Source organism: Melozone crissalis, unplaced genomic scaffold (genome assembly GCF_028551555.1).
Source record: "Melozone crissalis strain CALT ecotype California unplaced genomic scaffold, PUWL_Pcris_2 ptg000008l_1, whole genome shotgun sequence".
NCBI lineage: Eukaryota > Metazoa > Chordata > Aves > Passeriformes > Passerellidae > Melozone > Melozone crissalis.
In genome coordinates this window covers 10,010,993-10,038,147 of record NW_026535786.1, presented here as the reverse complement: position 1 = coordinate 10,038,147, position 27,155 = coordinate 10,010,993, and the positions used below count along the sequence as shown (strand labels likewise).

General features: G+C 42.1%; 1 protein-coding gene across 1 annotated transcript in view; it reads right to left on the bottom strand.

Moving 5' to 3' along the window:
* INTS4 (integrator complex subunit 4) overlaps nucleotides 1-26,455 on the bottom strand; it is a 31,691-nt gene extending 5,236 nt beyond the window's left edge. The window contains exons 1-19 of the mRNA XM_054269916.1: nucleotides 26,388-26,455; nucleotides 25,412-25,606; nucleotides 23,361-23,478; nucleotides 22,570-22,676; nucleotides 22,192-22,377; nucleotides 20,917-20,967; nucleotides 20,194-20,282; nucleotides 19,814-19,934; nucleotides 19,221-19,292; nucleotides 18,030-18,204; nucleotides 15,748-15,953; nucleotides 13,334-13,476; nucleotides 12,275-12,390; nucleotides 10,298-10,431; nucleotides 9,371-9,528; nucleotides 6,034-6,127; nucleotides 3,705-3,785; nucleotides 1,839-1,969; nucleotides 874-933 (exon numbers count right to left, since the gene is read on the bottom strand). Coding sequence (XP_054125891.1) covers nucleotides 874-933; nucleotides 1,839-1,969; nucleotides 3,705-3,785; nucleotides 6,034-6,127; nucleotides 9,371-9,528; nucleotides 10,298-10,431; nucleotides 12,275-12,390; nucleotides 13,334-13,476; nucleotides 15,748-15,953; nucleotides 18,030-18,204; nucleotides 19,221-19,292; nucleotides 19,814-19,934; nucleotides 20,194-20,282; nucleotides 20,917-20,967; nucleotides 22,192-22,377; nucleotides 22,570-22,676; nucleotides 23,361-23,478; nucleotides 25,412-25,606; nucleotides 26,388-26,441 — 2,291 coding nt within the window. The 5' untranslated portion in view covers nucleotides 26,442-26,455. The remainder of the gene's footprint in view (nucleotides 1-873; nucleotides 934-1,838; nucleotides 1,970-3,704; nucleotides 3,786-6,033; nucleotides 6,128-9,370; nucleotides 9,529-10,297; nucleotides 10,432-12,274; nucleotides 12,391-13,333; nucleotides 13,477-15,747; nucleotides 15,954-18,029; nucleotides 18,205-19,220; nucleotides 19,293-19,813; nucleotides 19,935-20,193; nucleotides 20,283-20,916; nucleotides 20,968-22,191; nucleotides 22,378-22,569; nucleotides 22,677-23,360; nucleotides 23,479-25,411; nucleotides 25,607-26,387) is intronic.
* Between the last annotated feature and the right edge of the window lie 700 nt (nucleotides 26,456-27,155).

The window sequence follows — 27,155 nt, the reverse complement described above, 5'->3', positions numbered from 1 at the left end:
CTCAGCAGGGAATTGGATAGCTAGTCCAGAGATACACATATCTAGCTGGCTGAGCAGAATTTTATTTCTAGTTCTGACTAAATTCACATTTATTATAAGCTTGGCAGCTGTGGCTGGTTAACTGATAAGAAAACAGGACCAAATCTGTCCTACCCTAATGCCCAGCTGGAGCTGGAGGACAAAACTCTTCATTTTGTGTGTATCTTTTCCTTGCACTGAGTCTCAGGATCAGCAGAATTCATCACAGTTTCACAGAATCAGAACCATAGAATGCTTTGGGTTGGAAGGGACCTCAAAGATTACCTGGTTCCACACCCCTGCCATGGGCAGGGACACCTTTCACTAGACTCAATCTGATAATCAAATTGACAACACATCTATTCTCCCTGGAAGTAAAGGTGACTACTAAGAGGTGGCAAAAGCAGTAGACAGGGCCGGGAAAGATACTGCAGAGTTCTAGTCTGACTTTTTGCTACATGTTGAGTACTTCAAGGGTAATCTGCCTTTTTATTAATCTTTGAAAGGTCAAAACACTCTCAGGACTCCAGGAGACAGAATAAAAAAAAATTAAGTATTTATGAAAACAGCATCTACTCGAAGTAGATAAATCTTTATAAATACAAGGAAAAAAATCAGCTATTCTATAAAAAATTAATTCAGAGCACATGTTTCTGAAGTACCAGCATAATATCCTGATGTTAAGGACTTGAACTACAAAGGTTCTTCTTGCTTTATTATTATCCCATGACAGTTCCCAATGTAGGACAGCAGGGAAGGGAGATGTGAAGAGATGAGAAACAAAGTGAATATCCCCTGATGACAATGGTGGTGGGATTTTCTAATGCAAAATGAAGAAGCAATAGAGTTTGTCACCTCTGGAAGGAATCCACTTCTTGGAGGAATTTTTCACACATCCCAAAAAGAGGTTCCACTCTGTAAAGAAAATAATATTCCTTGGTTTACTTTCAAAGAAAGAAAAATGGTTCTATGGCTATACACATTTAGGTGGTTTGGAAACCCATTAGACCTCCTAAAAATGGGAAGATCTTACAGTTTTTGAACCAAGAAAGTATTCCTCACTTATCTATATCCCCCTGTCACATAAAATCCCCCATCTGCATAAAGTACTAATAAAGTTCCCAAAGCCACTGTTAGAAAATGCTCATTTTCCACCTATAAAACAAGTGGTTAAAAGGCAAATAGATTATGGACCTCCATGGTAACACAGTAAATTGATGGCAACAAACCTGAAACAGAAGTAAACTAGGACAGTAACTAATTTGCTCTAATTTCACCAGCTGGAGTTCTCATTCTACAACCACGTGTCACTTCTTTAACTTCAGCATCCAAAACAAACCACTCAGAGCCTCTCATGTACCTAAGCCTGCACAGGAGCAGTTTCTGTCTGAGTCACACACAGCAGCTGCAGATCAGTCAGGAGGACAATACTTTCCTGATGCTAAAAATTCAGCAATGAATACTTAATGAAGCAAACATGTTTGGTCCATTCTTTTGATACGTGACTTTTCCTCATTTAAACAGGTCCCAAATATCAACTCTTCAATGTTTTTAACCTATTTGTATGTTCATAAATGAGAGAACTCAACCCCCAACACCCATCTTCCCGATAGTTTTGTTATCTAATTCAGGATTGTGTCCCTATTCAGCTGTATCAAAGGCAAAAGAAGGTTCTTTGTTCTGAATTACTCTAGCAAATGGTTATTGGCACGCTGCCCTGTTATGTGTCTAATTTATCCTTGCTGGTTTTTTAAACAAAGCTTAGGGACAGCAATCTTAGAGCTAACCCTAAGAAGCTCCTTAGGCCAGGTCATGCTCACCCTCTGGTGGTGCGGGCAGTCACTATCAGCTGCAAGGCCTTGGCTTGCAGTCTCATGTGGTGAATGATGACCACTTGTCTGCTTTCCACTCCGCTGTACATGAACTCCATCTTGTAAGTTTCTTCCAGGATCTGCCAGACACCACAGGGATAAAACACCATCAGACAAGTCCTGGTACAACCATCATCACCAGATTTATCTCATACCAAGAAGCATATGAAGCAAGAGGAAGTGCTCAAATTAATGCAGCTGAGTTCAGTATGACTGTACAGATGCCAAAGAACTTGCAAGTTATTTAACAGGGAACACTCATCTTGCATTGATAGCAAGTGACCTACATTCACCACCACAACAGAAAACATTTCCAGGAGGTTCACACACTACTCAAGAGGGCACCCAAGACAAACATTTCAATCAGAGAAGATTTCAAAAGCTGAATGGCTTGTGTTTCTACTCATCAACAGCAGAGAAGGCTTTGATGCACAGCAGTACCTGTCTATTACATCTTAATTATCTGAGGACTCGGTATCAGCAGGGTTTCCCAAAAGATCCATGAACTTGCTTTGACCCTAGATTTGTTACCAGACTATTTGTTACCAGACCTTGCTTGCTTCTTTACCTTTTCTCAGGGCTCAGCTTCAGTTTTTCGAGGATCTGATAATTTATACATCACAGAATCAGAATAACTCAGATTGGATGGGACCTCCAAAAACCATCTAGCCTGGTTCCCTGCCCAGAGCAGGTCTCATTAGATCCAATAACTCGGGGCCACATCAAATAGCAAACTTCCCACAACAGAGATTCCCCCCACTTCTCTGGGCAACAGAGAAGTTAACCATCCTTAAAGGAAATTTTCCCTTTACAGTTGATCAAAATTTCTCATCATTAGCCAACTGCCTCCTGTGCAGAGTAGTGTGGCTCTGTCTCATTTATATCCTGTAATGATGCAGTGCTAGACAGAAGTAAATCCATCCTGAAGCCTGCTCTTTGCAGGCTGGACAATTCCAGCTCTCTCAGCCTTTCCTTGCAGGTAACGTGCTCCAATCCCTTATCACACTGGTGGCCCTCTGCTGAATTTGATCCAGTTTATCAGTCTCTTCCTTCTACTGGGCGGGCCAACACATGACACAGCTCTCCAGATGGCACCCCGGCAGAGTTGGATCATTTCCCAAACCAAGTTATCCCCGTTGCAGTTGGCCTCCTGCAATGTCTCATATTCAAGGTACTGAACATGATGAGGTTCCTGTCATCCCAGTTCCCCAGTCTGTCCAGACCAGCAGCCATGCCCTCCAGCATATCAACTGGTTCCTCATTTTGCAGGACCCTTACCACCTATTTATTCACCTGCAAGTCTGGTGAAAAAGAAATTATGTGAAAAGAAAGTATTTCTTTCAAAAGAAATGGAAAAGACTGTATCCAAGCTCTGCAACTTCCATCGTCCTCCCCTTGTTCATAGCACCAGTCCCCTCACCAGAGAGAGCTGTGGTGGTGATCAGCCGTAATTTATTCTTGAGAAATGCATTCTGGCTGTTCCAAGTAGCTTTGTTGATCTTGTTTAGGAACAGCTTTTTAAGTATTTGGTGCATAACCTTCCCCAGGAAAGAGGCAAGGAAAAGCAGCCCACAATTTTCTGGATTTTCTTTCTTACCCTTCTGGAAGATGAGTGTGATATTTGCCTTTTTACAGCAGTCATGAACTTCCCTCCCTCCCCACTCATCTTTTGAAGAGAAGAGAAATGATCCCAGTTTGGGGGACTAAGATTTACTTGGACAGACTATGGTAGCGGAAGGTCAGAAGTGTGCAATTGTTCCATGGCCAACCAAAGACTCCTCCCCAAGGAGGCTCCCTCAGCTGCTTCCACCTCACCTGTTTTGCTGCAGCAGATGCCAATGCATTCTGTTTGAGGTACAGGGGAGCTGCCACATTCCACAACTTCTCCTGCAAGGCCTACAAGAAAAAAACATGAAGTGATGATAAATATCCAATTCAGTCTAACAGTTGGTTGAAAAAACATGCCAAAGCTTTCTCTTGTTTTTAAATACAACACAGGGAATGAAGTCCCCCAAAATATGCATTGTTCTATAAAGAAACAGAGATACCTATACAACTAGAAAATATAAAGGAAGTTGAGAATAATATTAACAAAGCTGTGAATGAGAGACCCATCAAGCCAAATTCCTTGTACTTCATAAAGAAAACCAAGAGGCCACTTGTTATCAACCCCCTGAGACCAAGATCAGGGCAATCTCAGAGAGAAGGCAAAAAGTGGGAATAAAAACAAGTGTCCCCAGAAACACACTTACTTCCACAGCCACATTTCTGAACTTTCCTCTGCCCCACCAAAATCCTGAAGTGATTACAAATATTGTGTCTAATTCAGCTGCTGACATTGGTATTAAAAACAAAGCAAAACAAAAACCTAAAAAAAAACACCCCCAAAACAAATAAACTAACAAACCAGAAAAACTAAAACAAAACAAACAAACAAAAACCAAACAAAAATAAAAACAACAATAACAACAACAACAAAACACCAAAAAAACCCAACTGTCTACCACACCCTATTTGCTTTTTGCTTTATATTTAAAAAAATGTAGAAAGCTTGAGTGGATGATTTCTATCACTGCCTCCTTTTTGAAGTTGCCTGTCCTTAGACACAGCTGTGCACAAGGCTGGCTGTAGCAAAGCCTCAAGAACATACAGACTGTGTCCTTCACCCAGGCTGGCCCACAAATCCCAGTTAGTTACCCCTAAAATCACAGGGTAGGTAGAGCCTTTGAAGGTATGGAACCTTTTGAGCCTTGAGAGACTGGGAAATGAAGATACTTTTTCCCCCAGCAGCTTTTTTCCTGTTGGGAAAAGAAGCAAGTGGAAAGAAATCTACTGAAAAGGGCTACTTGGACATTCAAGTTCTCAGAATTTCTAATTGTATTGTATGAGTGGAGGGTGTCCCTGACTGTAAGAAGGGGTCTGGAATTAGATGATTCTCAAAATCCCTTCCAACCCAAGATATTCTGTGATTCCTGATATAATCAGTTACTTTTCATTCTGTGCACATTAGTGACTCCTCTGCATCACTGATCTCCTGACTGTTCTACAGCTCAAGCCAAGAATGGCTGATGCAGCTTTTACCCTTTCAAACAGAGCACACCTCTGACAGATGCAAAAACCATCTGGTTCATTCCAGTCAAACCCTGGAGAAGGGCAACAAAGCCATCTCCAAATGCTAGTCCTCTGTCTGCACAGCACATTTCACTTTGGATTTAGCTGGATTGTACTGAACTGTTCCACTGCTCATCAGAAATACCTTTGGGTGATAAATATATTCCAAGGATTTGAGGCCTGCCATGAGACATGCCAACTGGCAACTATGCATTAGCAAAGCAACTGAAATTCACCCTTGGTTTTACATAACAAAGCTTTCATTGAGTCCCTGCTGGAAACCTGTTTGCTGCTTGCTTTAGTTCTTGCTTTATATGTGTGTAAGTTCACTCAAACACCAAAGAATGCCAAAAGACTAACTTAAATACTGCTGCCAGCTTGCAGCTCTGAGCAGCTCCAGTGGAATCCCTGACTACAGCAAGGATGTTGGAACTAGAATGGCCTCTCCAGCTCAAGATTTCCTATGAAGTAAAAAATTAGTTCCTGTTTAGAGCAAGAAGCTGACTTTGAAAGGGACTTTTGCAAAGGGCTGCTGCAATGGTGTCTAAGTAGCCACTTGACCTGCTAAATACTAAATAGATCATTCCAGCACTATAAAAGAAAGCATGACTGATATCAAGTCCTAAGAACTCCTCTGGCACTGGTGCCAATAAAGCTATCTCTGCAAATCACTGTCTATAAAAATGGCATCAGTCTAACAAAAACCATTCCAGTAGCCACCAGCAGGGAAAAGTTACTCTCCTAACACAGTTGCCCTCAGTGTGATTTCTGTCAGAAAATAAACTCTGCACTGACAAAATGCTTGTGAACCAACATAAGCCCTAGGTACAGCAGCAGAAGTCTGCATTGGCAAAGTTACTGCATAAATTATTTGCCATAGGAGGGAAGCAGGATTATCAGAAATCCACAGAACCTGCTCTTTCATCACACATCTCTTTACAGCATGAGCATCAAAACATGAAAGCATGTCACTGTGATGGACTGGGGGCATTTTTGAAGAACAGCTCAAAAAAAAACCCAGATGAAGTCAAACCTTGATGAGGAGCAGCTGACACTGAAGGTAAGTTGCAGTGAAATCTGCCATCCCTGCCAGTTCTGACTGCAGCTCTCCAAGCCTCTGAAGATCACTGAACCATGTGGAGAAAAAAAAAAAAAAAAAGAGAAAATAATGTTGAGACAGAGAACAGTTTAATCCAAACACACTCAGAAGGCAGTGACAATAAAGGCAATTCCTGCTGCCTGTTTTTATTAGAGCAAGCACCAGAAACAGCAGCAAAACACACACTACAAAGCAGTTTGCACCTTGGGACTTGGCATGTCCCTTCTTCTGGGAAGCTGACACCAGCACAGCAGTGGAAGCATTAAGTCTGTCAACCCACATAACTCTGCAGCCCCATGGGAGCCACACAGAGTGGCAGCTCCAGATTTAACTTAAAACACTCCAGCCCTCTACAGCAGCTAACAACCCATTGGTGTTGCACTGCTGGGAAATCAAACTGTTCATGTTGGCTAAGAAAGCTTCTTTGGAACATGTTAGGCTCATGCAACCAAGTGTATCTGAAATAGAGCTGCCCTTTTAAGCCAAGCTAGATTCTGATGTACTGATATTTGCCCAACTAGATGGTGTGTTACCATTACCAGGCATGGTAATTCTTGTAAATCATACAGCAATATAAGCAGCTTTTAATATGATAGAAAAAAATTGTCAGTTAATGGAACCCAAAAGGCTTTAGTTCTCTACTGCTAGTCAAGTTTTCTTGAAGTGTGCATTAAAAAAACAAAATTAGGTTTTTTTACAGAACTGAAGATAGGTTGGATGATGTGACCTTTCTTCTCTACACCTTGCTTTCATCCAAAGTCTATTAAAATTGTTATTTCCACATTTCCTACTTAATTTATCAATTTTATTTTTCAGCTGATCATTTTCTTTTGTTTATTTAAGATTTATCTTTGCATTTAGGATGCAATTCTGAATCTTTGAGTCTGCCAAACCAGAGAGTTGCTGAGCCCTGAGACATTAACAAAAATCCATGAAGTTATCTGCATAATATGCAGCCAAAGAAAATTTTTCCTAAGCAGACAATCATAGAATCATTTATGTTGGAAAAGACCTCTAAGATCATCCAGTTCCACCATTAAGCTAGCACTGCCAAGTGCACCACAAGTGCCACATCTAAATGTCTTTCAAATCCCTCTGGAATGGTGAATACACCACTGCCTTGGGCAGCTCTTTCCAGTGCTTGACAGCCCTTTCCATGAAGACATTTTCCTACAATCCAATCTAAACTTCCTCTGGCACAACTTGAGGCTACTTCCACCTGTCTTCTTGTCACTCAGGAGAAGAGACCAGTCCCCACCTGGCCACAGCCTCCTTTCAGGGGGTTGTAGAGAGTGTTAAGGTCCCCCTGAGCCTCCCTCTCTCCAGGATCAACACTCCCAGCCCTTCCCAGCTCCGTTGCCCTTCCCTGGACACACTCCAGCCCCTCGATGTCTCTCATAGTGAGGGGTTGTGCTTTCCTTCGACAGCAATGCACCAACAGCCAAGCCAGCCTCAACCTTACACAGAGGTTCCATTTCATCTCTTCCCAGAGCAGAGTGAAGAGGAGGCTCCTGGGTGCTCAATTCCCATGTCACAACCCATCACAACACACTAATGGGGAACAGGATGTCATCTCTCAGCTAACAACTAGGCAGATATTCAATTTCCCAGTCTTATACAGTTCCCAATTCCACTAATTATATTTCCTTACAAATCTTAAGCAGATTTCAATATCCCTGTAAGAAAAAAAAAATTCTTGTATAGATGGAGAAACTAAACCACAGATAGATTTGGTAAACAGCCTGTCTTATATTTCTAACCACACTGCAGACTGATGCTCCCCCCCTCAGGCTCTGCAGCCAAAACTCTGAGTCCCAAGTAGACACACACTCCACAAGGTCTGTTATTTTTGTGGATGACAATGATAAAGGAGGAGAGAGTTATGTTCCATGACAAAATCCACTGCTGTGAGCTGCCTCTATCCTTCTGCTCTCAGCAACCAAATTGCTGGTGCAAGAAAATCTTGCCCTCTGCAAAATAACCTTTAGCACTTTTTTTGGCTTTGTCAAAATCCTCCCTTTGTCTTAAGGATGGAAAAGAGTAGTTGGTTTAGTATGATTTCCTGGGGGGCAATCCCATCAGGAAAAAACCCAAGGCAATAATTTTCATCAACTCAAAAACTGAAAACAGTCATGGCCTGGAAGGTTCCCAGACCCCCATGCCTGAGAGGTTCTGATGCCTGGCCTAGAGATTACCCATTTCAAGTGTTTAGTGCATTAAATGCTTTGAGACTGTATTTTAGGCTGGCACACAGCAGCTGCAAAACAGCTGAGGACAAACCTCCCAGTTCCCACAGCTGGGTTTTCAGTGAGGAGCACACTGTTTACTCTCTGCTGCAGATGGGTGTGACAGTGATTCACAGCAACATACACACAACAGAAGGCAGCTATTTTGAAGGAATTCAAATAATTAAGCTTTTTTAAAATTCCATATTCAAAACAAAGCTTTTTGGATTGTTTTCCTCATTCTTAAAATAAGGCCCTTTTGCTCTTTCCAAGCAGAGGAATCCCATTGAAAGGATCTTTTCAAGTGTTTTGTTTGTGTAAATCAGTCTAGAGATGAAATGGAAGAGACAGCATAAAACCCATACTGAGAAGCAACACCACACACCCTTATCTATACAGCAGCAGACAGCAGCATGCAAGAATGTTTTCTATTCCTGGAAAAGCTCTCTGATTTGAAAACTGATGAGGAATGCCCAAGTCCTTTGTAAGTGAGACTGGCAATGAGAACCTAAAATTCCAGAAGCAGGTCCTTTCCTGCTGAATGAAAACCCTCAGAACCCAGAAAATGCAAGAGTAAATGGGACAATACCTTCCCCTCCCGCCTCAAAAAAAAAACCAAACTCAAAAAACCAAGAAAATCTTGTGCATGTACATTACAAATAATATGATAAAAATTACAAGGACAGAAAACTGAGAACAAGACACAAGGCTGTCACTCATAAACCATCAAAACTTTGAGTGTATTTTAGCATAAGTGAACAGCCCCGAAAGAACACCCTTATCTAACTCTTACCATGTGCTGAAAAGATGCCCCCTGCCCAAAATGCACACTGGTTATTCTGGGGGGCTGTGCCAGACCTGAGATCATCCATTTGATTTGAAAACAGGTCATGAACATTCTTTTATCAAAAAAGTCTCTAAAGGAAGGCTCAAGTTAAGTGCTGGACAGCAAATTACAACACTCATATTCAGAAGCAAAGCACCTGCACCAGAGTAACCGAGCACCCTAACACATCTTTCCATAAGAGGGCAGCCTGTGGCCTTACCGGATGGTAAATTCCAGCAGCTCCTGTATGCCCCGTGGGTCGAGGTGCTGAAAGCTGTAAACCCTCTCCAGGCTCTGATGCAGGAACTGCTGGGAAGGATCTTCATGTGGGGTAATACTGGGAGAGACAGCAGAGGACACCAGCTTTCTACCCGGCAACTAAGTGAGAAGGAACACACACAAACAAAAAAAAAAAAGAGGAAAGTCTAACACAAGGAACAACACTGCAAAATGCTGGCATCTATTTAACAAGAAACTGAGAACTACAATTCATTTCTCAAATACAAAATTTATACCAAGGCTTTCAAATCTGCATCTTTCTTGGTCAATTCTCCCCACTTTACAATCCACTTGCACTCCTCAGGTTAAACTCCAACATCCCTTGAGGGAAGCATCTTCCTCATCTTACATTTGACACTGTGAAGCCAAAGGAAGTCTGACACCACACAAACCACCAATCATTTTATGAGCTGTGATACAGCCAACTTCAACCCCACCCATACTTCCATGCAGAAAAAGCATGTTGCAAAGCAGAATGGAACACATTTTACCCATGAATAAACTGTTCAGGTAGGGCACAAGTGAAATGTTGGAAGACCTACAAAGGCCTTTCCCACACACACAGTCAGAGCTATAGAAAACCCCCAGGAATATTGCCCTCCCAGTATTCTTAGCTAACCAGCAAACCATGTACTATTCTCATTTGAGAGCAATATTACTGTTGTCCCTAAAATGTTACAAATTCCATATTGTAACAATTTAACATTTGTCTCTCCTCCCTTAATGCACATTTCAATATTAACTCCTGTGGTGCACAGGAGAAAAATCTTTGAGAATCTAAGTGTTGCACACAGACAGACATGACAGAGACTGGCAATATTTCTAACAGGTGTCAAAGTCCAAACCAAACTTACTTAGTTCAACTTACTCTTAGTGGAGGGACCAGGTGAGAGAGACTGTCCCGGAGATAGGCATAATGTCTGAACGTATGGTCAGAGAACAGCGCAGGCATTGTTGGGCAACTTTTAGCAGCATTAAAAATCAGAACCAGAACAGCAATGTCTATTGCAAATGGGTTGTTAAAGAAAAATGAAAAACAGCAAGAAGAGCTCCTTGGGGATGGGAAGTTAAAACAAGTCATCAACAACCCTTTCTTTGGCCAGGATTTGTCTAGGAAGTTCTTTGTAGTTGGAAAATACTGAGCAAACCCCAAAGAAACAGCTGTCTGAGCAGATTAAAATCAAGTACAAAGTGCAAACATTACAGGGTGAGCCATACTGGAAAAAGGATGTTACTGCCAACATGGGATGGCTCAGAAGCAACACAAAGGAAAGGAGCCAGGGATCCCAAATGCAAACCATGCACAGTAGGTGGAGTTGCACTCTTCCTCACAGCTTACACTGGGCTCACCAGTTTGCACCACAGAACCACAGAGTGGTTTGGTTGGAAGGGATCTTAAAGACCACTAGTTCCAACCCCACCCTGCCATGGGCAGGGACACCTCCCACTAGACCAGGTTGCTCAAGTTGTTTGGCGCCCTAGCAGTGTCCAAAATTATACATTTACTGTCAAATCTTTGAAAATTGATGCATTACCTAAGATGCCCTGAAAAACATCACTCTGCACAGGCTTTAAGCAACCCAAAGAATCAAACATGGAAAGATAATTCTGAACTAGAAAACACATTTTCACAGTCTGAGACCTGCAGAAATAGAGAGCAGCCAAAGGCTTTAGAAGTTAGCCCAAAGGCTGACACCTGCAAGAGGGCTGATCCCAAGCATAAGCTCTGATTCAAATTTCCTAAGTGCTTTGAAGCAAACAAATCCATGGTTTAAATATCAGTTTACACTGGAAACATGCTATTCAGGTTTACCCAGCTTCTGGCTCACATGCCTATCTTCACATAATATGCCTCTGTAAAATTTGGTGGCAAGTTATCTCCAAAACACCCTCTAACATAATATTCTCTGGTTCCTGGCAGGACGGTGCACTGAGTTAAAGAACAGCATTCTTCTCCCTGCAATGTTCCTTTAATTCTCAATTCACAGGACAACTTTACTCAAATTATTACTAAACCATGTAATTACAGATTCATTTCTCTCCACCTGATTCCAACCCATTTCAATTCTCACAAGGCATTCATTTAATCTGTATAGAATTTCTGGTCGATGGCCTGTGACTGGAGAGAAAAACAAGGAGAGGCTTCTAGAAGAAGGTTCCAGTCCAATGTGTCTCAGCATGCATCAGAAATAACATTATGTTCTGCCATCACACAGAAGGGAAGCAAGGGGAATAACAATGGAAAAATGCATTTCCAAGGCATCTCGTGTTGTTGAGGAGAATGGTGTATCAATAATTGTTTGTATTCTAAAGCAGTGGAAGAGATAACAATAATGTACGGATTTCTGATATTGAATTATTTCAGAAAGATGAAAAATTCAAAGCATTATGGGGATTCAGGCACTGCTGTACTTAGAGATGGTGCTGTTTTATAAACTGCACAGCAGTGAGCACAGAAAAACTTTTATGTAAAAAGAAAACAGATATGAAAAAACATTCTTCTTATTTAAAAGCTAAAGCATCCTCAAAACTAATGCAACTAGACAAATGTTTTCACATCAAAGGGCTCATCTGCAAAGCCTAAACCTTGACAAATTGCTTGATTATTCATCACAGCATAAAAAGAAGACCAATTATAGTCCACTGATATTTATGAAGATGGTTCCAGCTAACAGTTTTTCCATCACTTGCTGAGTAACAAACTAAGTGCAAAGGGATTCAGAAACGGGCACAGGATTGTTTGGCTGCTACAGGGAGAAATGGCTGAAGAAATGTGAGAGTCAGGAAATCATGAATAAAATCTACTGCAGCCAAAATTATCAACTGGCTTCATGAATAAAGATACAGGCTGGGTCATCCATGTCTGGCTCCGGAGTGTCGAAGAACGGATGTGTGCTCAGCAGCTCTGGGACTAATGGAAGCACCAAAGTGGGATGCCTGCTTCCCAGGAACTTCAAGCATCTGGAAATATACAGATTGAAATATATGTTAGTAAACAGGCACATTCAAAATGTAACATTCTAAAGCATTACTACTTTATATTGCAGCAACACTTTTAGACAGTCAGCACGAAAATCCTGCTGTCCAAGCTCACTGTTTCTTTACAACCGACCATATGCATTAATATTTTATAGGATCTGAGAAAACTGAAAGGACATGCAGTAATTAATTTTTTTTAAATTTAAAGTGTGTACAAAATAGTTAACACTTGGAGTTATACAATCCAGGAAGCTTTTATACTAAAGAATAACGAATGAGTGCATTTTTTTTCCTTCAGAAATAGGGAAGATAGGAGGTAAAATCTCAAAACCCACAAACTCCAAAAACAATGTAAAAGTACACTGGAAATCAAAGCAAGCTAAAACAAGTGTTTCTAGTAATATCTAAGAATTCCATCTCAAACCATTTGTGTGGAGCACCATTCCCTCTATTGCTTCCATTAAACAACCAAAAAATCTGCTGCAAAAGTTCCTGCTTTTTACTTGGACAGAAAAATTCCTCTGACAGCACAATGCCACATGGCCAATCTACTTATCACAACTGATACAGTCGACTGCTGGTAAATATTAGTATTTAACACAATGTCAAATTAGCAAAAACACTTGCATAGAAGAGATGAGGTTTCAAACAGAATTAATCTTCCTGTGAATGCACTGAGTGCCTGGAATAGGGGCACATTTCCAGAAGTGGTCATCAGATCTGGATTCCCAGTGCAAGTATTGACAAGCAAGAACAACACAGAGTTTCTACACCAGTCATGAATAAGTACATTTTTACAGAGTAACAGGATTCTTCACCTGCAATACCTGTTACCTCCTTAGCAAGCTCAGTATTTCCTAGCACCTCACTTACTAAAAAAGAAGAGGAAAGTAAGTAGACACACAAGGACACTGAACACACTCACTTCCATATGGATTCTCTGTCTGTGGGATACTTGGTCAGGTTTTTCAGCAGCTCCACCAGTGCAAGATGGATGCCTTCTTTAGTTGAAACATTGGTGCAACACAACAGTTCATGAAGTGCTTCCCGAATGTCCCTTGAAGAATCCTAAAATAGAAACCCAGCCCAGACACTGCTGAGTGAAACATGCCTGCACACACATTTACTTTAAAGGTGGCAGCCTCTGTTCCTTGGCTGAGGTCTGTGAACAGCAGTGCCTGTTTCTAGTCACCAGAGCTAAGCACAGATGAAGTGACAGACCAGGTAAGTGCTGCAGGGACTCCAGGTCTCATCCTCCAATGTGCTTCCTTTACTGGAATGAATGGGAATTGCTTCACTGCTGACCTGCTCAAGCAGAGCAAAAATCACTACTTGGTTGGGTGATGCTGTATCTTTGCAGTTATAGAAAAGGAAGGTGTTGGACAACTCAGTAAAACAATCACCAAAGATTGTTTTAGCATTTTCACAGCAGCCTTTTATCATTTTTAACCCAGGAAGCTCAATTCCACAGGCTTTCAGCCCACTCACCAGCCTCCAGAGGGTCTGAGTAAGCACTGAGGACATGTCAATGGGTGGAGAGACTAGAATATTCAGCTGAATTAATTACATACCTTCTGCCAAAAACCACCTTGACATTACACATCCAGGAATCATCATGGTCCTTGCTATCAGCATCTGCATGGTGCTACTGGACACATTGTGAAAATTTGATAGGATACAAGAACTGGATGCTTTTCAGTGGTGGATTTTACCTTTTCTAAATTATGATTTGCTAAGTATCAACAGCTCATTCATCACTGTCTTACACAAGAGAAAAAAGAGCAATCCTCTTGTAAAGGCTCTTAAATGACAGCCAACACACTTGAATGATCAAAGGGCTTTTGTTGGTCAAAGACAGACTATGACCACAGAGAAGACAACTCTGAGGACTGGAATGACCACAGTCATAAACTACTCCAGACCACTAATAAAACCCACCAGAAATGTGGTACAGAGACAAGCAAGGCAGGAGACCATGAAGGGACACAGATGAGCAACAGAAACTGAGATCAAGGACAACAGGGAAAGCAAATTCCAAAGTCTGGTCAGAAAGCAAGGAGTATCTGGTACAATTATTCTGACAAAGTGAAAGTAGTGTGGTGAAAACAGAAGTTACCCTCAACACCCTGGTGTTCCATATTTACGCTGCTGGAACCAATTTAGGCACCAAAGTTAATGGTATTTTTTCACATCCTTTAGTTTTGTACTAGAAGATGGATTTTAAAGAAAAGCACCAAGCATGTTTCAGAATCAGATAAATCCATTAAAATGTTAATAATTCTACACTAAAGCTATCCTAATGCCTGATGATAATTATGATAATATAAACCACAAACCATGTATGATAAACCCTATGTGTAAAGTCACCACAGAAGAGCCCAGCCTAAGCAGGACATTTTCATACCTCTCAATGCACAGGTTCCCAGCTTAAACAAATGCAAATAATGACAAAAACGTGAGGCACCTAAAGCTCATTGCTGCATTTGCAAGGTCAGATCATACTCCAAAACATTTGTTAGAGACTGATAAAATAGCTTTAGTTTGCTACTTCCTGAGGCACAACTGAAAGCAGCAACTGCTGCCCTGGGTCAAGGAAATAAAAGGTGAGGAGATTGAAGCAGTGGATTTGCAGGGGATCCCAAGGCACCTCCCAAAAGCAGCAGGAACTTGCCTACCCCAAGCAGTAGATTTTAAAAAAATGCCCCAGGGGCTATAGCTCAGAAAATAAATCAGGTCTGAGAGGACAGTTTGACACAGTACCATTCATACAGCCAAAATCTCTTCCTGGATCAACCTCATCAACCAGGAAGAGCACCTGACTCATGCTATTCCCTGAATCCTGGCTGAACACTGACTAGGAGGATGCTGGTTAGGAAAACTCAAAATTATATGGCAGAGCACACTGACAAACACTCTCAACAGAAAAAAGATGTCAGGCCAGTTTTGCTTGGTAAGCAAAGATGTAGGTGGCCAGCTCTGCTTGGTGAGCAAAGGTGTAGCAAAAGCAGCTGAATCAAGGACAGAGAAAGAAAATGAAGCTGCATGCAACATGAAGTGCATGGAGTGCTGGACCTCAACAAGGACAGAAGGAAACACATGGAGGCAACAGCACATTGATCAAAGGAAGAGTTTTTATCTAAAATTTGTTTATTTCAGAAGTATTCTGCTGTCCTGGTGCTCACAAGCTACCAGATTCCAGGAACATTTGGCAGAGTTCAAAGAGTCAAAAAACCCCAAAAAGAGTGGGTTTGCTCTCAGAGGAAGGGACTGATTAGCAGTACATAATTAAGCACCCCAAAGCAAGCAGGAAAGCAATCCTTGCCCTCAAGAATTTCTTACCTCTAAGACAGCCAACACAGTATCCAGCTGGTCTTCCCGCAGTGTGATGTTGTTGGAGATCTTTCTCATTGTGTGTATTGACTGCAATCTGACCTCCTCAATTTCATCATTAAACATGTCAACTAGAAAATCCAGGCATTTCTCAGCAAAAGAAGGCGAGGACTGAGCCAGCATACACAGGGCTTCCACTGCAGCGATTCGAACCTCTGTTAAAAGAGGAGCGGGGAATCCACTGTAAATTAATTAAAACTGTCTGGTTTAAAAGGACATTCACCCAACAGTGAGGTCTTGTACTCTTCAAGGGCTGGGCAAAGGACAGGAGATGCTAAGGAAATGCTGAAGGCAACAGAGCCTCAGCAGAGACCCACTGGGGACCTTTTCACAGACAAATCTTCAAATCAAGTCTCACTTCTGGCACAGCCCCTGCTGCTGCCATAAGCATCTGCAAAAGGGACCTGCAGGTGAAAAACAGATCTCTAGTCCATCAATAAATACTGCATATTTCATAGTGTGTTCTGCAAGCATAGCATTAACACTGGTAACTTAAGAAAACTAATTTAGTTAATTAAACTGTGGTTGTTTTATTCTTCCTGACATTTTAATTGCTTGGAGCTTTCACTGCATTTTTAACTTGCTATGCAGCACTTTATGAATTGCTGAAAAGCCCCAGAGAATCAACGTTTTGGCAGTTAACAGAATGAAAGTCTTCTGCTTTCTGACTTCGCATTCCTCAAGACAAAGGAAAAAGGTACTACCTAAATATTAAAATTATTTGAATAAAGTAAAAAAACCCATCAGAAAGCATCCTGAGTCCACTTACGCTGTAAAACTGTGCAGGAATTTGAAGAATACCCAAATATAACAAGGTTAGGCAGAGATGAGATTCTCTTCCCTACAATCATTCTCATTAGCTTCCCTAACATTTATGTGCTAGGATCAGAAAAATGGTAATTAATCTGATGTCTTGCAAACATCGTTGTTTTAGACATACTTCTAGTTTTCACTCAAATTAGGTCATCTTGAAAACATTTACTTGAACTTGTGTGGAGCTTTTAGGCCTATTGTTCTTAAAGAAGACATCTGACTCCTCAGGATTCTGATCAAGTACAAAAATGCACGGACAGCAAGACTCCTGCTTGCTCAGTAATGATGCTTTTGTCACAGCTCTGAGTCCCCATGGTCATTAAGACCCAGGTATTAAGAGAAGAGAAAGATTTTGCTGATATTGCTCTCATAAGCTGACACACTAATTCAGATTTAAGCTACAACATGGAATTCAAGCAGCGTTACCAGTCAGGGGGAGCTCAGCAGTATTTAAAAATGCTGCAGTGGAGAGAGAGATCTGTGTACATTTCACATTCGTTTGTTTCATCCACATTCCTCAACAGCAGCATGCTGACTCCAGACCTGTGGCACAAGAAACTGGAGAAAATGTTTCATTGGGCCAAGGGGCTGAACCAGTGAAACACTTTTTAGTGTTAATCAGGAAGAAAAGGAAGGTACACTTTCAAGCTTCAGGGAGAGTTTAGCTACTGGGAAAACATGCATTTATTTGCAGGACTCATGGAGCAATAAACCCACTTGTGCAACACAATCTACAATATTTTTGTTGTGGTGGTTTTGTATGTTTTAACTTAACCTCGTCCTTCCAATAATATTAAAAGCAAATTCAAAAACGACATTCAGAGCTTGGCATTTTCATGGCTTATGCAAACACCAGCCTCACACTGTACCAGGAGAGGTTTAGATGGAAAACATTTGGGTTGGCAATCATTGGAACAGACTACACAGGGTAGTGGAGGAACTGTCATCCTTGGAAGTGTTCAGAAATCACCTGGATGTGGCACTTGGGGGCATGGTTTAGTAGTGGACTTGGTAGTGTTGGTTTAACATTTGGAGTCGATGGTCTTAGAGGTATCTTCCAACCTAAATGATTCTATCAATTTCCTTCCTGCTGACAAAACACCATTTTCAAACAGCAATAACTAACTGCCAATTTCTGACCACATCCAACTGTTAAATTTAAGTCAACAACAACAAAAAATAATCCCAGTGGGCTTTTGCACTCCAGAAGCAAGCCACTTATTACCATATATGTTACTAAAACTTTACCATTTATAGGAAGCAATTTGCTTTTTCTACCCAACTGAACACTTCTGTCCAAAATTCTGTGCAACACTACAGCACCTTTGAAACAATTGCCATATCAGAGATCACAATGATGCCCATCAGCCAACACAGATCTCCCCCCTTTAGCTGTTCCATGCCCAGTTAACGCTTACCATACATCTCATCTTCCAGGCCATGAACAAAAGCCCCACAAGCTCCTGATTCAATCAAGTTGACAGCACCAGTATCGATTTCCTCTTTGGGAGCATCATCTCCCCACTTTCTGCCACTTGAAAACTCCCCAGAGCTGTAGAGCTCTTTGGCTCGTTCATGTGCAGTGCGCTTCCTCTGTCCAAAAAACACTTCAGTTACAACCATGTCAGCTTCAAAAGATGACTGAACAAAATATTAAACTGGATCTGAAAACAGATATAGCTGGAGGCTTAGACACTGACACACATATACACGTGCTAAGAAAAGCAAACAGCACCTACTCTTCTATGGCTGTTTCTAACTGCCACTAACTCTCTGTAGTTTTGATGTAGGGAAAAGATAATAACAAACAAATTTTAATTCACATAGCCTGACATCCATTGCAAAAACAGCCCAACCTGGTCAGAACAAAGGCCCATCTAGTTAAGAAGCCAATAAGTGATCTGCAAAAATGCTATCACTTTGCAGATCAACTTGTAAAACTGCAATTAAATACTTTAATGCTAGCAACACTATCCAGAGTTCAGCAATGTGTAAAATGGGATATTCATTCAGTGTGCTTGCCAGTCTGCCTCCTTTTCCCACACACTCTAAATAAAGCTGCACAGCACTTTCTTTAACAGTCTTTACAAAGCAGCACACAAAAAACAGCAGCTCTTCATCATTCTTTTGTAGACAGAAAAAAAATTAACATAACCTCGAGCATGTTGCTTAAGGAAGGAACACTACTGAAAAATTTTGCTCACAGGGCTGAGTAGACTTTTAGCTACTCGTGTTTCTAGAAATGTTGATATTTTTTGATCAGATGTTGCAGAATGTTTCCAAGAGATTGCTCCTAGAACTAGGATGCAACCTTCCATACACAATAACCAAAGCTTTTAGCCAAAAACTATCAGAACACTACAAATGTTTACCTCTCACTTGTTGCAAAATTTGAATAGCCTGGAGCTGTTTCTTACGTGCTTGGTTAATGAAATCGAAAACTAGCAATTGCTTCATTGACTTTAATCTAAAACAAAACCTGTCATCATCAATTAACTCTCAGCAACCCTCAGGCAAGGACAAGATGAGCAAGCACACTCAATATTAACACACCTCTTGTGTGATTTTAGCACCTATACACAGGAAAACAAACTCAAACACTTACATACCCTCAGATCTGACATGAGCTTCTTGTCAAGGGTCTGCTCCAAGAAATGAGAGCTAACTTGTTGCATAGAACCCTAAAGAGAAAAAAAAATATCAAAAGAAAAAAACAGGATTATTCTAAACTGCACCTTACAATTTCCTGACTTATCCCAACATGGCATTCAATCTTATCCACTCATTCTAACAGCTTTATGCAATACCTGACACTATTCTATGTCAGAGTCTACAAAGGTGAACTTAAGAATCAGAACATCTAATTTCCCACTGAGGTTAATGTGGCTTTTCTTGAGTTCAATTGGTTGACATGTCCTGTGGTAGAGAAGTAGGGGCAGGAAATTATGACAAGGATTTGTTTTTTTCTTTAATGTTCAACCATCTACTCTTAAGGGAAGAATCACTGCACAGTTGAGCTGAACAACCATTGGGTTTCCTCAACCTCCCTCATTTATTTCCCTTCAGAATTTTGGGAGAAATTTATCTATACAGTTTTAAACATCCTCCCGTTCTTTTTTTTTTTTTTTTTCAAATATATATGAAAAGTCAAGTAACTTAAGAGAAACTATTCTCTGCTAGAGAAGAAAATAATGCAACTTACCAATAACTTTGCAGCTTGTACTCTTACAACCCAGGAACCATCACTAACCATATGGCAAATTTTTCCAAAGGCATCATCGACCAAGCGAATTTCTTCATTAGAAGAAGGAATCGGGACGATGCTGACATAGAGAAATCAGTTTTTTAATTGTATTCCATACTGGATGGCATCAATAACAAACAACCATGCTGATTTCCTATCATCAATGTTCAACAAATACCAGGAACCAGAACTTCACTGCATCAGTGCGCTCTCATCAGGCATCAGCCATTTGTACACATCAGTTTCCTAGCAGCTCCTCCTCAGACCTACCAGCACAAAACTCTCAGGATTAGGTGTTACTTGGCCAGTACTTTGAGGACAGAGCATGCAGGACGTACCTTTCAGGGTAAAGCTGACTGAGGACCCAAATCAGCTGAACTGCAGCACTGCGCACTTGCTCGTAATCATCTGCCAACAGCTTGCAGGCCTGAAAGAGCATTCATAGTCCAATATACCTGAAACATCTCCACCTGAGCTGCCATTCCCTTCCCACAATGTCAGCAGCAGCCTCACCACAGTTAGGACAGATTAAAAATCAAAATGAGTCTAGTCTTCCCTGCTACTCTCTAGTATTCCCAAGTTTGATCAGGCAGACTAGATCTAATAAAGTCAACCAGGCACATGTTATAAACTCCAGAATTGCCTGTACTATGCAAGCAGGATGAAATGTGAGTCTGCAACAGAACTGACTTGATACAGGCTGCAGCTGCACAGCCTTACTGATATGACAAATACAAGCTTCATGGGTACTCTCCAGTGAACAAGGGTTTAAGACTTTCAGACTATGACTGCCAGATGACAGGAATGACTTCATCATGCCTTGCACTGCCCAGGATCACCTCCCCAAACAACATACAACAAAGCACATGCTTAGGGCATTTAAGCACAATGGATGCAAAATAACCTTTTATTTCCACTGTTATACAACAACAAGGAATATCTGCTACCTAAGTGTAAAATACTCCTCCTCTGCTCAGTGCCCTCCTCCTCACAAAACACACTGCCACAGAACTCAAAGAGAAAGATGTGCAGACAAGTACAAAACAAATTCAAGGTGTTACCTGACTATAAATAGCTTGCTGTAACTTTAGTCCTCTTTCATGAAGCTGCAGCTACAGGGAAAAAAAACCAAAACAATGCAAGAAAGTGTAAGTACAGGTTTAAGGGACACAGACTAAGTTTTCACTACAGTTTTTCTGTTTGAGCTGCTATAATTAAAACACTGCATTACCTTGACCGTAAGTATTTTAAATAATATTCTTGATTTCAGTATAATTTTTAGCTTCATAATCATTCATACTTAGATTATGGAAAAGCAATTTATACAAATACACTGCCTGTTCATTCTCCCAGCCTTCAAATAATTTTTTAGTGTTAGCCATATCCATTCACGATTAAAACAGATAATTAATTACTTTATTACCATTCCTGAAACATGGATCCAAAAGTAGCATTTACATGGCATGAAAACTTATGGCAATCCTTCTGTTACTGAACCACAAGGACAGCAAAGTGTCCAACATTGTTTCTTTTTAGAAGGATGGGTAAGTACAACACTTAGGAGAGGGAGACTTCAGAGAGACTCAAGTGCAATCTGACCTCCTCAAATGCATCTTCCTTCTTTCTCTGGAGTTTGATAACATAAATTCAAAGATCCTCGTTGACCATCACAGTAGATGGAACATTATTATAAACTTTAGGAGTAATAGAGAAACTTCTGTATTCCCATACACTCACAGGCAACTCACATTAAGCAGTATTTTGAAACGCATGGTCTTTGCTTGCATTTCTTCAAAGCTAAAAGCTTCTGAAGGGTCCCCCCACAAAAAAAAACCCAGTATATACTATATCTCATGAACAATTAGAGAATGCTAATGAATGCAATCATGAGGCAATACATAAATGTTTGCTCTAAAACAAACAAACTAAATTCTTTCTGGACTTTTCACACAGGCTTCCTATCATAAACAGATACCTACTGCATTTTGGAGCACTAGTGGTTTCTTGTAGTTCTGGTAACCAAAATCAAGATATAAATTTGTCTCTAAAAGAAAGAGCCTACACACACTCAAAAGAATGAACAAGTTGAAAAAGCTTCTTCAGCTATACCTGAAACAGAAGTTATGAATCACTCAAATGTCCTTTAAGATCTCATGTTACTCTGATATTTCAAGACCTAGCGTATTTTTTCAGGTAATTTTGATACACTGAACAGGCTTTTACTAGGTTAATTAAATTAATCTCCAAAAAAAACCTCTTTGTGTTAGTTTGCAGCCCTCTCTCAGCTCCCTGATACAACTCCAAACCATTTCTTCCACAGTACCAGCTACACTTACCATGGCTTTTATAGCTGCAGTCCTAACTCGAGGGTCCTGATCATTAAAATGATCTCCTATTATCTTCTGGACATCTTTGGCTGCCTGGCTTTCAGCCTCTTTTGCAACACCTTTTTCCACTGGGCCAAGACAGCCAATTAGCTGAAGACACTTATTCCTTACACCATGAGAAGAATCTGTCAGATGCTGTGGAAGCACAGATGAGCAGATGTAACAGGATTCATAACTTTGAAACATCATGCTATGTTTCCTAGCAGTTATTAATCTTAGTATTGTAACAGTTTGTTGAGAAAAACAAAAATAATTTAAATACTGACTACCTTTCTTTTTTTCTTGTGGCAGTGACAAAAGTTTCCTGGCCCAGGGAGGCCTCCTTACCTTGCAGGCTACCTCTACCAGCCTCATCCTGACAGATGGATTGTCCGGGAGTTTTGTGCCGATCACTAACAGGGTGTCCAGCAGCTGAGCAAGGACTTGGTGAGACTCTGCAAGACAGAAGAGTGGAAGGCTTTGCACTACTTTGCTGAACTCTTACCAGCTACAGGGTCACAGAGTGATCCACATTGGAAGGCCATCCTGAAACCTTTCAAGGCCTGAACTAGCTCAGCTCCCTCAGCTATGCCTTGTACATCACATACTCCAGTCCTCTACCACCTCAGTGGTTCTGCTGAACTCACCCAACCTTACCAGCACCAATCTGGCACTGGAGAACCCAAAACTGGATAAAGTATTCCAGATGTGGCTTAACCAGTGCTGAGAAAAAGGGTAGAATATCCTCCTCCCTTGACCTGCTGGCTACACTCCTGTTGGTACAGCTTGATGAGCTGGCCTCCAGCATAATATAAAAAAAACTCCTCTTCAAGCACATTTCCATTTTAAGGAAAACTGTCCTGTAGAACAGAAAACCTCAGAAGCAGCAGCTCTCAGATGGAGATGCAAAAGCAAATTTTGCACTCCTTTAGAACAAAGATTTAGAGCAGGCAGGTCAGAGGAACATTCTTTTCCTCCTCAGAATATGGTGTTATCTGTCATCCTTCACAAAACCAGAAAATAATTAGTCTAAGCAGAAATTCTCAATCATACACTTGAGATGTAAGACCACTGTCCCAAATGCTCTGCCAGCATGATTCCACCTTGACCCCAAGCACCACATCAAAAGGGAGACTTACTCTCATTCTGAAGGGTGTTAATGGCATCATCCATAATGCAGTCTGGGGAAAATCCTGCAGTCTTTGACAACAACCCCAGCAAGGATGCAATCTTCAGCCTTACAGAGGCATCATTCTCCTGGAAGGAAACAATACCCCAAAAAACCCCAATACAGCAAAGTTAAAGGAAAACAGAGAGAACAGCATATACTACCTACATACATCTACTCACTTAAGAAATGCTGTCATGGGTGATAATTACATAAGTAAGCCTCATCAATTAATATTCCTGTAAAATTAATTTCAAAAGTTCAGGCATTTTAAAGATTTATTTTGAGGTTTCTACAGACCCATGCACACATGACTTCTGGTCATAACTGGATGGTCTCTCTTTCATTGTATTACCAAGGATAACCAATGCAGAGTAGAAAGGCAGAAAGTCATCTGGATGTCGTACATGGATCTTACCAAGCATTTGTGCAACACTGAACACAGAGTTGCAGAAAAATTACAGTAACAAATATCCCATCTTTCAACAAGAAATTTTACAGTTACAACTGTTATTTATATCTGTCAAGTGTTTAAGGGAGACTTCAGTGCCACACACAGCCTCCAAGTGACAAATGTGACACCCAAGGTAGCAGTCCCTTTCTCAACTGAACTGAGAAGAGTTGTTTATTTTAGGGTTGAAGTTATGTGTTTGAACAATGGACACTGTCATCAGGACTGCCCTACCAAAATCTATAGGCATGAAGGAGCAGGAAGCTACAGGACCATCTTAAACAAAACAATGACACTGCAAACAAATAAATCATCACAAAAATTCTACTGCAGTTACAGCTTTCAGGGTCAGGTTTCTGGATGATCAGGGAAAATGTGTTATGGAGTACTAAGAAACAAGTTCTTTTGAAAATTTTGTCTGTAAGTAAAGTAGTGCCAGCTATGGTAGTTTTGAAAGCAGTATTTTTAAAAGCTGGATTCTGTAACAGGCTGTGTTCTTGCCAGTGTGATCTCATCTGCAGGTTCATGAGTCTCTCTTCTAATACAGGCTATAAAAAAACTCCAAGCACAAATAATCTGTGTTATTTGACCAGGAACTCTGTATTTCATAGACTCAGAGAATACTTTATGTTAGAAAAGACCTCTAAGAGCATCAAGTCCAACCCTTAACCCAACACTAACAAGTCTACCACTAAACTGTGTCCCCAAGTGCCACATCTACCCATCTTTGAAATACCTTCAGGGATGGTGACACAACTACTGCCCTGGGCAGCCTGTTCCAGTGCTTGATAATCTTTTCAGTGTGGAAAGTTTTCAAAATATCCAATCTAAACCTCCTTGGAGCAGCTTGAGGGCATTTCCTTGTTCTACTGTTTGCTAATTGGAGAAGAGACTGATCCCTGACAGTTTTTTTCATAATTTGATATTAAGCAGAAATTCTTTACCGAGAGGGCAGTGAGGTACTGGCCCAGAGAAGGCTGCCCAGGGAAGCTGCCTCATGCCTGGAAGTGCTCAAGGCCAGGCTGGATGGAGCTTTGGACAACCTGGTCTAACAGAAGGTGTCCCTGCCCTGGCAGAGGGGTCAGAAGTGGATGATCTTTAATGTCCCTTCCAACCCAAACCACTCCATGATTCTGGGTTTTTAAAAGTGCTGGTTTTCACCACATAAGCAAGAGCTAAAAGGTTTCTCCACTGCTAGAGAAAATGAACAACAAGGTAAGGACACATCAGTCAGGAAAGTGTTAGATAAAGCTGAAACAGCTCTAGACAGCTGGGCTCCCAGCTGGAAAATCCCAGTTCCCTGGAAAACCTGACAGGTCTTTTGTCCCTTGCCAAGTTAACTTGCACACAGGCCATGAGCAGGGATAACTTGTCACAGGCTGCTGAAACCATCAGCACAGGGACCAAGTAACACAATCAGAAATCACTTGTGTCTCAAGGGCTACAGCTGTTCACTCTCAGCCCAGGCTGAGTCAGCAACACAGGAGGAGCCTGTGAGCCCCTGTTCAACATCCCACACCAAGCAAACAGGAGCAGAAGGAGCAAGCATGTCTGGCTCACAGCTTCACCACCTTGTAATAATGCTCCAGCAGGATCCTGACAACCCCTTCCACGCTCTCCACTTCCACGGGCTTCCTGGCAAACTGGAGCAGGTACTGCAAGGCATCAGCAGGCGAGGTGGCTTTGCACAGGTCCACGTGCAGCGCTGCTGACTTGCTGGGCTTGGTCAGCCGCAGCTTCTTGGTGGACAGGTCCTCATGCTGCTGCTGTAGGCAGAGAGACGGGCTCAGAAACAGTGCATCTAGACCCACTCCTGCCCAGACTGAACATGGGGAGGCCTAAGGAAGCTCCCGTGTCCTAGGGCAGTCACTAGCCCCTCCTTCATCTATCCGTCTCAGGGAGACACCCATGCTCAGACCGCTGTGGCTGTTACTGTCCTGCCCAGGTAATCCCTAGCCCCATGAAACACGGCCTCTCCCAACCCTAGGCTGGGTAAAATCCAGCTGCTTCCAACACAACGAATCCAGGGCAAACACCGGCTTCTCCCACTCCCAGGAGCAGGCCTGGAGCAGCCCAGACAGCCGCTGTAATTCCCTCCCCAGTCGCTGCCTGGGGGATGCTTGCTCTTCCCCTCAGCAGTGCCGGCCCTGCTCAGGTGAAAGAACCAACACAACGGGTCTGGTTGGAAGGGATCACAGTGGGTCACCTCGTCCAACCCTCTCAAGCAGGGTCATCCCAGAGCACACTGCATAGAAGTGAGGGAGACTCCAGAACCTTTCCCCCTCTTCACCCTGAGGAGAACACCCTCCCTCAGACCTCTCCCCTTCAGCAGCTCCAGCCTTCCTAAACTCGGGGCCGACCCGTCCCGCTCCTCCCCAACCCCTCAGGGGCCGCCCCAGCCCCGACGCCTGGCGAGCGGGAGGAGCTCCCAGGTTCGGCGCCGGGCTGGGCCGGCGGCTTTCCCCACAGCTCCGCCTCACCCGCCGGCACCTCCCGCCACACGGCAGAGCTCGGAGCGTCCATCCTGGCCCGAGGGGGACGTGTTACCTGGACCACCTTGGTGAACTCCTCGTACACCCGCTTCTTCAGGTGCGCCGCCATGACGCCGCCGCGCAACCCGGAAGTGGAACCATAGAGCTGCGGCGGGAGAGGCCCAGGCGCAACCTCTCTTTCCTCCCGGAGGCCGCACTCGATGGTCCGGCGGCCTCCCGTTGCCATGGGGACACGGGCCCAACATGGCGGCCGCGACTCGCCCCGCCCCACGGTGGGTGCCCCGCGCTCTTTCCCCACAAAGTACATCCAGGTTTCACTAGCGAGAGCAATAGCGGATTTGTCTTTACAAACAAGCTGTGGGTCTGCTGGTAGATAAAACTAGCACTGGGAGATAAAAGAAACAATGGGAAAGATTCCACTGATTGATGAATGGAAAAAGATATTTGCTTTTACAAGTAAACTTTGAGTTTGCTGATAAATGAAATTAGACATTGAAAGATGAAAGAAGCAATGGGGAAGAAAAACCCCTAAATTCCATAAGAATTAAAAATTAAAAGGGTGGGTTATACATTAGAGGGAAATCTTCAGTACCTCAGCCAATGGGGAAAGAGAGAAGGGAAATGTGCCCAGGAAATTAGGATAAAAAGGAGGCTTCGTCCTCCAAAAATTTAAGAGATCCCAGGGGAATGCCCCATGGCCTCTCCCTTTATTCAAATAAAGTAAAAGAACCCTTCTGTCTCTTTTTTGGACAGAAACCTCTGATGTTTGTTGTAGATAAATTTTCCTAACACTAGTATTCAATTTTAAGCTGACTTTCCCACC